This window comes from Clarias gariepinus, chromosome 2 (genome assembly GCF_024256425.1).
Source record: "Clarias gariepinus isolate MV-2021 ecotype Netherlands chromosome 2, CGAR_prim_01v2, whole genome shotgun sequence".
NCBI classification, from domain to species: Eukaryota; Metazoa; Chordata; class Actinopteri; order Siluriformes; family Clariidae; genus Clarias; species Clarias gariepinus.
The window spans coordinates 48,500,379-48,514,044 of record NC_071101.1 but is presented as its reverse complement, the minus strand read 5'-3'; the positions used below and the strand labels follow the sequence as shown (position 1 = coordinate 48,514,044).

The window sequence follows — 13,666 nt, the reverse complement described above, 5'->3', positions numbered from 1 at the left end:
ACCACTGTTCCATGTTTTTGCCATTTGTGGATAATGGCTCTCACTAATGTTCGCTGGAGTCCCAAAGCTTCAGAAATGGCTTTATAACCTTTACCAGACTGATAGATCTCAATTACTTTAGTTCTCATTTGTTCCTGAATTTCTTTGGATCTTGGCATGATGTCTAGTTTTTGAGGTGCTTTTGGTCTACTTCTCTGTGTCAGGTAGCTCCTATTTAGGTAATTTCTTGATTGAAACAGGTGTGGCAGTAATCAGGCCTGGGGGTGACTACAGAAATTATACTCAGGTGTGATAAACCACAGTTAAGTTATTTTTTAACAAGGGGGGCAATCACTTTTTCACACAGGGCCATGTAGGTTTGGATTTTTTTCCCCCTAAATAATAAAAACCATCATTTAAAAACTGCATTTTGTGTTAAATTATGTTATCTTTGACTAATAGTTAACGGTTTTTGATGAGCAGAAACATTTAAGTGTGACAAACATGCAAAAGAATAAGAAATCAGGAAGGGGGCAAATAGTTTTTCACACCACTGTAGGTTTTGGTCTCGCCCTCCTGGGATGGCCTTCATGAGAGCCAGTTTCATTATGGTGCTTGACAGATTTTGCAAATGCACAAAATGCACAAATTATATTTTGTATATATACAGTGGAACCTTGGCTGGCGAGCATTATTTGATCCGGAACACTCGTTAACCAAATTTTACTTTCCCATTAGAAATAATGAAAACTCAAATTATTCGTTCTACAGCCCAAAAATAAATACATAAAAATGAATAATACAAAATATAGAGTAAAAATCACACAAAGTAACCTGCACTTTACCTTTACCAAGGAAAATCTCTAATTACACTTGTCTGAGCGCATACTAACGGAATAAATGCTGTAAAGTAAAAAATAAACAAACAAATAAACCTGCACTTTACTCTTGAAAAGAATCGCGACAGAGTATAGTTTCTGTTTAAGGCAAAGAGTTTGCGTCTGAATGTGTGTGGAAAGCCGAGAAGAGCAGGGGGTGGGAAAGGGGCTGTAAAGGCGAGAGTGTGTGTTGGTGTGAGTAAAGGAGCACGGTGTCAAATTACACGCGTGCACACACACGACAGGCTGATACAGAGAGAGAGAGAGAGAGAGGGAGAGAGAGAGAAATGGATCTTTACCCTCTAAAAAGACTTGCTTTTGCTTTATATGCACGCACACACGTGTTATAAGAAACAATACACACGCGCTGTACACACATGCTTACAAACACAAAATAAAATGTTTTACACACTCACGTGGTTACAGTGTTATAGTAATCAGTACACACGTGCATGAATGTTGATTATACCAGTAAGATACGCGCACTAAGTCCCATCAGAGGAGACGATTACCAACAATTCCGCAGTGCAAGAGAGAGAAAAACCATTGGCTCAGTTGTGATCACGTGATGCTTGGTGTCAAAAGAAAAAGCGCAAGATTGATACATGATAATCTGTACTCGTAAACCAAGACAATGCTCGTTTAAAATTTATTAAAACTCTTTGCTCGTCTTGCGGAACACTCGCAAACCTCGTTACTCGTAATCCAAGGTTCTAATTATAGAATATATGCATATATATATAACTCAGGCTTGGGTTATTTTACTACGCATTTAAAGCTATTTATTCATTTATCTTTTATTTGCTTACTTACTAACCAGTGAATGCTTTCAAACAACGGCAATATGAATGACAATGGAATATTACAGAACGTGTGGGTTGATTCTCATGCACCAATAACTAACCATTAAAATGTTGAATTTAAATTAAAATGCCACTTATACATTTATTAATGTTTAAAATAATTTGTATAAATCATATTGTTTACCCATGGGTTTACTGCATAAACACTGGAACAAAGGGTCTAGGGAGGAAAAGGAGACATTTAATTCCGTTTTTTGCATTGTTTTTAATCATGCAGCACTTTTAGTATTCATAGCAAAAGCAACCCAACAGTGTGATTAAAGTACCCGAAATAACAGAATTTTGGCCCAGCATAAACAACCCAACGATGTGTTTACAGAAACCCAGCATTATTTATTGTACTACTACTAATGAATAGAGAAAGCGCAGTCAAAGTCCAGTGATTCTGCGGGCTGACTCGTTGTATTCATCGAGTAGCATATATTTTTGTGTTTATTGCATTTTATGTCTGTGGTTTTATCGATAAATCTGCTCTTATCTGTGCACGCGTTTATTAGCCTTTTGATCAAAAAGCCGCACGCGCAACTCACTTTCACTTTGCTAAAGGCAGTGTTTATTGTTTATATATAGTTTATATTTAACGGGAATAAATACAATTAAACAATGTTTTAGGCTGACATATCATACATTTTTGTATTCTTTGCTGTACTTTGTCTTTTTGCACACACATGGGTGCGTTACAATAATATTAAATATAATAATAATAATAAATTAGCAGTAGCACTACTACTACTACTACTACTACTAATTATAATAATAATAATATTAATAATAATAATACTGAATGAAGAAAGCGCAGTCAAAGAAGTAGCATCATTAAAGGAGTGAAGAAAATATATCAGTATTTACAGTTTGAGCTCGACACGTTTATGAGCTCTGTCGCTTGCTGTCAATGGGCGCCTAAGCGAGATAACACATTTTAGGCTTCAATAGACACACAATACTTCAGATTAAAACACGACTGCCTCCTACAGGTAATGAAGGGCATTTTCACAGCTTGCCGCGCGGGGTCGCGGCAAGTCGCATGATCCTTTTTCTCGAAACGTGCGTTCTTAATGGCCAGGTCGGTAAGTTACATTTTCAAAAAACAGACCCCTTACACATCATACACAAATTTTGTCTCTAGTTCCAGTAATGGAAATATTACAATTCAGTTAAGAACAAATTATAATAAACAGAATAAGTAGCAGTTTACTTCATATCTTCAAGTCGTTCATTCTTTTGTCATGAGACTCGTTAGACGGTTTACGGAGCACTTACAGAAAACAGAATTGAGCATTTTTTCTCATCAGTCATCATCTAAGGCGTTCATTTAAATAAAAAAACAATGATGTAATGCGTTGTTTTATGCATATTTTATATATGTAAATATAACTGCATATTTTCTGCTTAAATCTGTTTCCTGTGTTATGCACTGCATAGTGTCCACATAACAAAAGAATAAATATATCGGACCAGAAGACTTGAAGGACTTGTTTTCTATAACCTACATGGGGTTTTCAATGATTAGCGCTTGTACGCACAATGGGAAATGAACAAATCACACTCTGATACTACTCGTTCGTCTAAGTCATGTTAATCACTTGTTCAAAAAGAATAGATTGTTCATGAATGACCCATCACTAATTTTGATATATTTCTATGTAAGTAGTTCTACCGCATTGTATCATATTGCATGTTGCTAATAAACATAGTGTACATTATATTTAGAAATGAATGAAATTTGAACCTCTATTAACATTTAAAATTAATTAAACATCACCAGTACTTAGATAGATCATCAAAAGAAGAAGATGATATTACATAATTAAAGAACATTGATCAATGCAGAGTCTGTTTGAAATATTTGCAGAGTTATAATTAGTTTAATACACCTTCTAAACCATGGGTAAAACAGAGCATATATAAATGGATTAATAGTGGAATTAAAATAAAGCATAATTAAAACATTCCTAAATGTTTCTAACTGTAATTCAATAACATTGACTAATAAACTGTAAATAAAATATGGAAGTAAACATATAAGAAACACAGACACTAAAATGCCAAGGACTTTAGCTGCTTTTCTCTCAGATTTCATGGAGTATGAGGTTATTTTCTGTGCATTAGGTCGAGCGTGATTATTAAGCTCTCTGATAGCAGTAACATGTTTCTTAGCAATCACAAAAACTAGACTATACAATATGATTATGACAGAAAGTGGAAATATAAAGGATAGCACATTATCAATTACAGACCAAACCTCATAGACTGAAAGAAAGCACTCTCCAGGACACAATACAGAACTTTTAAAGTTTCCATTAAAATACAGGCCTGCTGTGGTATAGGTGATTACTAAACACCAGTTAAAACCAATTACAACACAAGTGATTCTCACAGAGACAATGTTTATGTAGAGAAAGGGGTTTGAGAGTGCCAAATACCGATCCACAGCAATCTGAGCAATAGTATAGCTAGATATTATGAGAAGACCATTAAACAGCCAGTAGATGCTGCAAAAATATCTCCCAAAAATCCAGCATGACTCAATATTCCAGATTAACATTACCGGCATTAGAAAAATGCCAACAAAAAAATCTGACACAGCCAGAGACAGCAAGAGCATGTTAGTTGGTGTGTGAAGCTGCTTGAAGTGAAGAATAGAGATAATAATGAGCAGATTTCCACACACTGTTAGCAGAACCACAGCAGCTGAACACATGTACAGTAAGATATAAACTGCAGGAGATACAGATCTCTCTGCACAGGAAAAATGCACACAATCAGACTGATTAAACTCTGTTACGTTCATGAGTTCATTTCTTTAATGTCTACAAAATTAGAAAAGCGGTTCTGGTGATTTTATCCTTTCGAAATTAATCACGCCTCCTCAAGTTGAGTGACATTATGAAAGATATGATGTAATGCCTTGTTGGAACACAAACTCTAAACTAAATAACAGCAGATCTTATGTGATCTTGACTGGACTGATGGGACTTCAATTTCCAACAAGGTAAATGGAGAATGTTTCAAGGCCATCAATATAAAACAAAATACCCTAGGTATTAGACTCACAGTTATATACAGGTATATAAACTCATAGCTGACATATTTTTACAATTATGATTATCACAAATAGGACCTGTTCATTAAATATTATGTGAACATGATTTAATATAGTTGCACAATTGGTTTATTATGACCAGCAAAAAAAAAAAAAAAAAAGGATTTAGTTTCATGCAAATACAGATGTGGCCATTAAGACTGCGCGTGTTTTCCCGCGAGATGCCGTAAGCAACATTCAGGAATTTAAATAAATGTGTTGTGCTTCACTGAATATCCGCCAGATGGCGCATGGAAGGACTTGATCTAAAAGCCGGACCAAGTACTGTACAACGAAGAACTGTGTATAATTACTTAGTCTAAAACAATATTGTTCCCAATGCTGAAGCAAACATGAATTTTATTTTGCTTTACAACAGATCTGTCATGATAAATGTGTGTATATGTGCTTTATATTATTTTCATAATGATGAAATGGGATGCCCAAATTTGTGCTTTAAAATTCTTAATAAGTTTGTTATATATATTTTTTGTAATGTTTTAACAGGGACAAAACAGTGAAAGACATGGAAATTTCTCGGTTTAAATGGTGTTGAAATTAATTTAATTTCCTGATAGTAGGCTATCTGATAGTGTTAACTGCGAATGTCCTGATTCGTGAATATGCCAACATATCTTATTTAAAACGTAAAAATGTGTCGACATCATCAGAAGACATGAATAAACAATATAAATTATCATAGTAAGTAAATATTATTTTATGAACACAAAGTTCTTCTGGCTTTTTATAATAATCATCATATTTGCTGTTTGTGTCCAGCATTTAATAATTATTTCATCCATTATTTAACCACGGCTGGAAATAATAGCTGGAATGTGATGTGATTGTGAATTTATGACTAAAATAAAGCTGTTCGTCTTTTGTAAAGCACTTTCACTTTACAAAAGGCAGCGTTTTTATCAAAAGGTTGATAAACGCATGTTGTACAGTATATATACAACGCGACAGCGCGCGCAGTTACTCACTTCTCACCTTTCATGTAGGTCTGCTCGGGCTTATTAATTCGTTTTAAACCAATGAAGCCAATGAAATTGAAGCATTTTTGCCGCTTTCCACGTGGTGTGGCATTGCTTAAATAATAGTATAAAATCGTCCAGACCCTGGTTCGAGTCCCGCTCTGGGTGAAAATGTAATAAATGTGAATCCTTTGTTTTACACTTTTTGCTTATGATTATCATTAAATTATAGCAACTGTGAGGTGAGTGCTAATGTGTTTCATAGCTTAAGAAAAAAAATTCTCAATTGCAAACATGCATTTAGTACTGAAGCATAACTTGATAATGTAATGGCTATATCGTGGCATTTTAGCGCATAACACTGGCGCATAACACTGGCTGGGAATCGAACCCTGGCCTTCCGCATGGCAGGCGAATCACCTACCACTGAGCCACCAGTACCCGTCTATGTTTAAAGCGCATAAAAACAATAAAACAATACTGTTATAGGCTAACATATTATACATCTTTGTAGTCCTTTTGCACACACGCGCAGATGCGTTACAATAATAATAATAATAATACATTCGGAAAACTACTACTAATAATAATAATAATTCTAAACGAAATTGAAGAATAAATACATATCAGTTTGAGCTTCTGCCCCCTACAGGTAATGAAGTTTTTCACAGCTTGCCGCACGCAGCCGGAGGGATCCCTTTTCCGAAAACGTTCGTTTTTAAAGGCCAGATCTGTGTGTATATATATATATATATATATATATATATATATATATATATATATATATATATGTGTGTCCTTCTTAAAAAATAAGCATATTGTGTTAAAGTTCATTATTTTCTGTAATGTACTGATAAACATTAGACTTTCATATATTTTAGATTCATTACACACAACTGAAGTAGTTCAAGCCTTTTAATTATATAAATATTGATGATTTTAGCATACAGCTCATGAAACCCAAAATTCCTATCTCAAAAAATTAGCATATCATGAAAAGGTTCTCTAAACGAGCTATTAACCTAATCATCTGAATCAACTAATTAACTCTAAACACCTGCAAAAGATTCCTAAGGCTTTTAAAAACTCCCAGCCTGGTTCATTACTCAAAACCACAATCATGCCGACCTGACTGCTGTCCAGAAGGCCATCATTGACATCCTCAAGCAAGAGGGTAAGACACAGAAAGAAATTTCTGAACGAATAGGCTGTTCCCAGAGTGCTGTATCAAGGCAACTCAGTGGGAAGTCTGTGGGAAGGAAAAAGTGTGGTGGAAAACGCTACACAACGAGAAGAGGTGACCGGACCCTGAGGAAGATTGTGGAGAAGGACCGCTTCCAAACCTTGGAGGACCTGCGGAAACAGTGGACTGAGTCTGGAGTAGAAACATCCAGAGCCACCGTGTACAGGCGTGTGCAGGAAATGGGCTACAGGTGCCGCATTCCCCAGGTCAAGCCACTTTTGAACCAGAAACGCCTGACCTGGGCTACAGAGAAGCAGCATTGGACTGTTGCTCAGTGGTCCAAAGTACTTTTTTCGGATGTATCAAGGTGCCAGAGTCTGGAGGAAGACTGGGGAGAGGGAAATGCCAAAATGCCTGAAGTCCAGTGTCAAGTACCCACAGTCAGTGATGGTCTGGGGTGCCATGTCAGCTGCTGGTGTTGGTCCACTGTGTTTTATCAAGGTCAGGGTCAATGCAGCTAGCTATCAGAAGATTTTGGAGCACTTCATGCTTCCATCTGCTGAAAAGCTTTATGGAGATGAAGATTTCATTTTTCAGCATGACCTGGCACCTGCTCACAGTGCCAAAACCACTGGTAAATGGTTTACTGACCATGGTATTACTGTGCTCAATTGGCCTGCCAACTCTTCTGACCTGAACCCCATAGAGAATCTGTGGGATTTTGTGAAGAGAAGGTTGAGAGACGCAAGACCCAACACTCTGGATGAGCCTAAGGCCGTTATCGAAGCATCCTGGGTCTCCATAACCTCAGCAGTGCCACAGGCTGATTGCCTCCATGCCACACCGCATTGAAGCAGTCATTTCTGCAAAAGGATTCCCGACCAAGTATTGAGTGCATAACTGAACATAATTATTTGAAGGTTGACTTTTTTTGTATTAAAAACACTTCCTTTTTTTTTTCTCGGATGAAATATGCTAATTTTTTTAGATAGGAATTTTGGGTTTTCATGGGTTGTATGCCAAAATCATCAATATTAAAACAATTAAAAGGCTTGAACTACTTCAGTTGTGTGTAATGAATCTGAAATATATGAAAGTCTAATGTTTATCAGTACATTACAGAAAAAAATGAACTTTATCACAGTATGCTAATTTTTTGAAAAGGACCTGTGTGTGTGTGTGTGTGTGTGTATATACTCAGCAAATAAATCTTCATTATAAAGGGTTTAAACAATGTTTTCCATGCATGTTCAATTAACCATAATCAATTAATTAACATGCACCTGTGGAATGGTCGTTAAGACCTTAACAGCTTACAGAAAGTAGGCATTTAAGGTCACAGTTCTAAAAACGCAGGACACTAAAGAGACTTGTCTACCGACTGTGAAAAACACCCAAAGAAAGATGCCCAGGGTCCCTGCTCATCTGCGTGAACGTGCATTAGGCATGCTGCAGGGAGGCATGAGGACTGCTGATGTGGTTAGGGCAATAAATTGCCATGCCTGCACTGTGAGACGCCTAAGACAGCGCTACAGGGAGACAGGAAGGACAGCTGATCATCCTCGCAGTGGAAGACCACGTGTAACAACACCTGCACAGGATCGGTACATCCGAATATCACACCTGCGTGACAGGTACAGCATGGCCACAACAACTGCCTGAGTCACACCCGGAACACACAATCCCTCCATCAGTGCTCAGACTGTCCGCAATAGGCAGTCCATGAGGAGGAGATGCACTGCAGTACTTCAAGCAGCTGGTGGCCACATCAGATACTGACTGGTACTTTTGATTTTGAGCCTCCCTTCATTCAGGAACACATTGGGAAACATTTTTAGTTTATGTCTTTTGGTGTTGACTCTTTTAGTGTTCATACAAATATTTACACATTAAGTTTACTGAAAGTAAAAACAGTTGAAAGTCAGAGGACGTTTCTTTTTTTGCTGAGTATATAAAGGATTAAAAAAGTCATTTACAAAAGCAAAATATATTTTTATGACAATTACTTTCACACAATTAATCCAGCTGGTTATTAATATTGGGCCATAAATTTTAATCAACATCACAGTGGATGTCTTCGTTGTTCAGGCACCGTGGGAAAAATCTCCTGACATGACAAATCCAGGCTTGACGTTGCTCAGCATTTATATCACCACAAGCTTCACCCATTCCTTGAAAAAGGGAGACATGCTCAAGGGAATGGTGACCATACACCTTCCACCACCACATTTCTTGATTGAAAGCTCTTGCAGCAATTTGTAACTTACAAATGACCAGACAGCAATCAGTCAAGTTGAAAATCCATGGACATAATGAATGATTCATTTATTAAACATTAAGATCAGTTGAAATAATTGATTTTGAACATTTATTTAGATGAAACACTTATTTTGTGTAGTGAAAAGGATATTTTGTGATTTATGTGTATTGTACTAACACAATTGAAAATATGCTGAAATGTTTGAAAAAGTGCACTTTTTATGATCTGTTGTGATATAAGTACTAAGAGTTTTGAAAATGTACTTAAGTGCCTCTCGTCCCCCCTGAGGAAGCTCGGCCAATCAGCTACCTCTAGGCCTCCGGTTGCGAGAGGTTACAGCATCACCAAGGAATCAAACTAGCAAACTTCAGATGACAGGGCAAGTGCTTTATCGAGTGCACTATTGCCTGTGGGTTTTTTTTTTCTTTACTTTAGCCTACATTATTTTATACTCTATAAAATTCTGAAAATTGTGATAAAAAATTATATTAAATTTTATTTGCATAGTGCTTTTAACAATTAACATTGTTGAAAAGCAGCTTTACCCAGTCAAAATGGTTATTTAAGATGGTATGAAATGTGAATGTGTATGAATCAAAAGGGTAAGATTATTCCTGATGAGCAAGCCATGGATGACAGGTAAAATGGTAAGGAAAAACTCCCTGAGATGACAATAGAAAGAAACCTTGAGAGGAACCAGACTCAACAAGGAATCCATCCTCATTTGTGTAAAACGGAGAGCAGGGATTAATTTGCAGTCATACTATGTGAAACTGGAAGTTCAGTATAACAGATCTGTTTAAGTTAAAATGAAGTCCAGTTTGTTATTGGAGGCTCAGGTAGACTGTAGAAAACTCCAGACCTGAACTATCAAGCAACTGAAGTCATAAGTCCTCAGAAAACAGCTGTCTGCATCAGCTGAGGAAAGGAATGTCTTCGTGAAAAAGCCTGTTCCCAGTCACCACAAGCATCCCAGGCAGACCACATAGGGCATTCATGTGACAAAATCCCCAACCTGAAGCAGGACATCAGGACGAGTCAGACAGTCCCAGGGGCTGTTCAGGAATGACATGCTTCGCTTGACAGAGAGACATGTAGAGGAAAGAGGGGGAAGAGGGGGAGAAAGAGGAGAAGAGAGAGAGAAAAGGAGAAAGCAAAAGAAGAGGAGAGAAGCAGTTAGGTATGGTCACAGTCAAACAATGTATAAGGTGAATGTATATTTAGTGCACAGTAAGAAGGGACTCCAGCAGGACTAACTATGATAGCATAACTAAAAGGGGGAGCCAAAAGGAAATACAGACATGACGGCTCTCTGAGATGCAAAAGACCAGTCCCGTCATGGTCAACAAACCTGAGTGACCAATGAGAGTGGGGAAGACAGCATTTAAACATACCAGTTCATTCAATTCAATTTTATTTAACAATTGTCATTGTCGCAAAGCAGCTTTACACAATCAAAAGAATTATTTAAGTCTGTATGGAATGTAAGTGTGCATGAATCAAGATGAGAAGATTGTCCCTGGTAAGCAGGCCGCGGGCGACAGGGGCAAGGAAAAACTCCCCGAGATGGTAATAGGAAGAAACCTTGAGAGGAACCAGACTCAACAGAAAACCCATCCTCATTTCGGTAAAAAAAAGAAAGCAGGAAGCAATCTGCATTTATACAGTGTGTTAGGTGGCAGCCAGTTCAGCTATAACAGTTGATGTTAATGGATGTAAATATGGAGTCCAGGTAGTTATTGGAGACAATTGCAATCTTGAACTATCGAGCAACTGCAGCCAAGTCAAGTCCTCAGAGAAACAGCTGTCAACACCAGTCAAGGCCAGAACTATCTTTATGGTAAAGTGAAACGATCCCCAGACACCAGACGCATCCCAAAGAGACACACAGGGCATCTATGTGACGAGATCTCCAACCAGAAGCAGGGCACCAGGATGGGTCAGACAGGTCCGGAGGGCAGAGGGAGTCTGGATCACTGGCAGCTCAGGAACGACATGTGTAGCTTGACAGAGAGAGGGGGAGAGAGAACAGAAAAGGGGAGAGCAGAAGAGGAGACATAAGTTAGGTATGGTCGCAGTCACATAATGTATAATGTGAATGTATATTTAGTGCAGAGTGCTTTAAAAGATAGTCACCTAAAATGGTTTCCAACAGTCCTGAAGGAGTTCCCAGAGGTGTTTAGCACTTGTTGGCCCCTTTGCCTTCACTCTGCGGTCCAGCTCACTCCAAACCATCTCGATTGGGTTCAGGTCCCGTGACTGTGGAGACCTTTTTTTGTTAAGTACATAACTCCACATTTGTTCATTCATAGTTTTGACACATTTAGTGAGAATCTAGTTATATATAATTTCTTGTTGTGTCCACTGCACCTTAATAGACTTACTGGTCTGACAAACACACACATACTGGAGAGACACACACACGCAGGCATGGTGTCTAAAGATCTCTGTTTATTCTCAGCAAAGAGAGCACATTTAAACAGTGCTACGTTCCGAATATCAAAAAAAAACAGTCATCAACATGTCAGTCCTAGATGGACCCAGAGACAGACAGATGAGATGAGATACATTTGCATTATCCTGATTACAGTTTTTTTTATTTTTTTGGTACTAATTTTATAAGTAAAGTGTGCATTTTCAAATCTCTTAGTACCAAACTCACATTTGATCACATTTGTAACACCACTAGTCATTCTTTTAAATCTGATGTCATGATTTCATTGTATTTGCACATATTTTCATTCAACTTAGTCATTGTTTAAGAACACATGATCATTGTGATATATATTGAGAACATTTGCTTTAATCACCCAAACAAAATAGTAAGATCTTTTTTCAACTTAGTACTTTTACCAATCAGAGTCAGAGAGTGGCAAAGGGGACATTTGCTGATCTTGCGAGGCAAAGAGGTCCACCTCTGCTACATGGAATCAGGTGAATTCATTTAATTTAAATTCATTACCAAATCAGTACAGCATGCATTTCAGACACTCCCAGATTGACTGATTACTTCGGGGTGGGGTTTCCATTCTCCATGTGTCAGAAATTGACTGCCTTGGAATGTAAATCGCCCTGAGAGAGAGGCACCTGGTGCGCTAGCTATTTAGCGGCGTGAGCACAGTCCGCCCTGGCGATTGATATATGAGACTGCCATATTGTTGTCCACCCGCACTAAGACATGGTAGCCTCTCATCTGCTGCAGGAAGTGCTTTAGAGCCAGAAATAGAGCCATTATTTCGAGGCAATTGATGTGCCGCGCAAAAAGAAGGCCTCGCCAGCTCCCTTGGGCTGGACGGTCATCTAAGACCGCACCCCAGCCCATGAGGGAAGCGTCTGTAGTTAGCATCTGCGATGACAAGACAAACTTAAAGTGGGACCCAGAGTCAGAAACTGGGGTCTGAACCACATAGGAAGGGGGTCTCAATCCTAGAGACTAAGATGAGCTAGGACAACATGCTGATGTCGAAGCGCTACCTACTGAGACTGGGCCAGCCAGTCGTCTATGTAATTCAAATACGGATGCCCTGGAGTCATAAAAGCCAGACCTACATCCATGCATTTTATATATGTGCGGGTGAGAGAGCTAGACCAAATGGAAGGACCTGATACTGGTAAGCTTCGCCCTCGAAAGCAAACCTCAGGAACCTTCTGTGTTGTGGCTATATTTTTATATGAAAATAAGCGTCCTTCAATTGATTGTCACAAATTAATCACTTGGTAGGATTTGAGAGCAATCACTTTGACTGTCAACATTATAAAGCTGTATTTATTTATTTTAGATAGCGGTACAGCCCGTGAAATCTAAAATTTGGACGCAGCCCCCTGTTTTTCTTGGGAACCAAGAAATACCGATTGTAGTTGCCTGACTCACTGTCTGGTAGGGGAATGGCCCCATTCTTCAGCAACTTTTCAGATGTTCGGCATCATGAAACATTGCAGGAAAAAAACGAAGAACTAACACTTTATTGGAGACTGGTGTTGCCCGAAACACCAATGGTGGCGGAGCAAAAACAGCAACCTCCTGGGGGTGTCAGGGAGAACACTTCATTCTTGAAAGGAATTCTGCATGGCTCTCTTCCATGGTCCTGGGCACAAGAGCCTCAGGGCTTCTTTGTGAAGAAGACAATATGCCAGTCTGACCTCTTTTGAGGCGGATTGTGAGGAGCGTCGCACCCCAATCTTTACTGGGCCGGCTCAAAATGCTCTCCTTTTGTTTCTCGCTTCGCAAGAGTCAGTCCCGGTCGAGACTGGGTGGCCGACAGTCCCGACTCTTGAGCATGGCGGCAAAGGAAGTTCCTGAAGGCAATATAATATAAATATATTGTTCATATAACTTTGCCTCATTAACCTAGTGGCGACCAAGTTAACAATATTGCCAAACAAGCCGGAAGGCGAGATAGGGGCATGCAGGAGGAATGCACAATCCTTATCCTTGATGCGCCTG

At 38.6% G+C, this 13,666-nt stretch overlaps 1 protein-coding gene across 1 annotated transcript; it reads right to left on the bottom strand.

The window, feature by feature from the left end:
* Positions 1 to 3,527: 3,527 nt before the first annotated feature.
* Positions 3,528 to 4,511, bottom strand: LOC128509155 (trace amine-associated receptor 13c-like). The gene has a single exon (XM_053480744.1). The coding sequence runs from the start codon at positions 4,509 to 4,511 to the stop codon at positions 3,528 to 3,530; it is 984 nt and encodes a 327-aa protein (XP_053336719.1).
* Positions 4,512 to 13,666: the final 9,155 nt, after the last annotated feature.

Coding starts and splice junctions, on each gene's coding strand:
- LOC128509155 (XM_053480744.1), bottom strand. CDS start 4,511: ATGAACGTAACAGAGTTTAATCAGTCTGATTGTGTGCATTTTTCCTGT.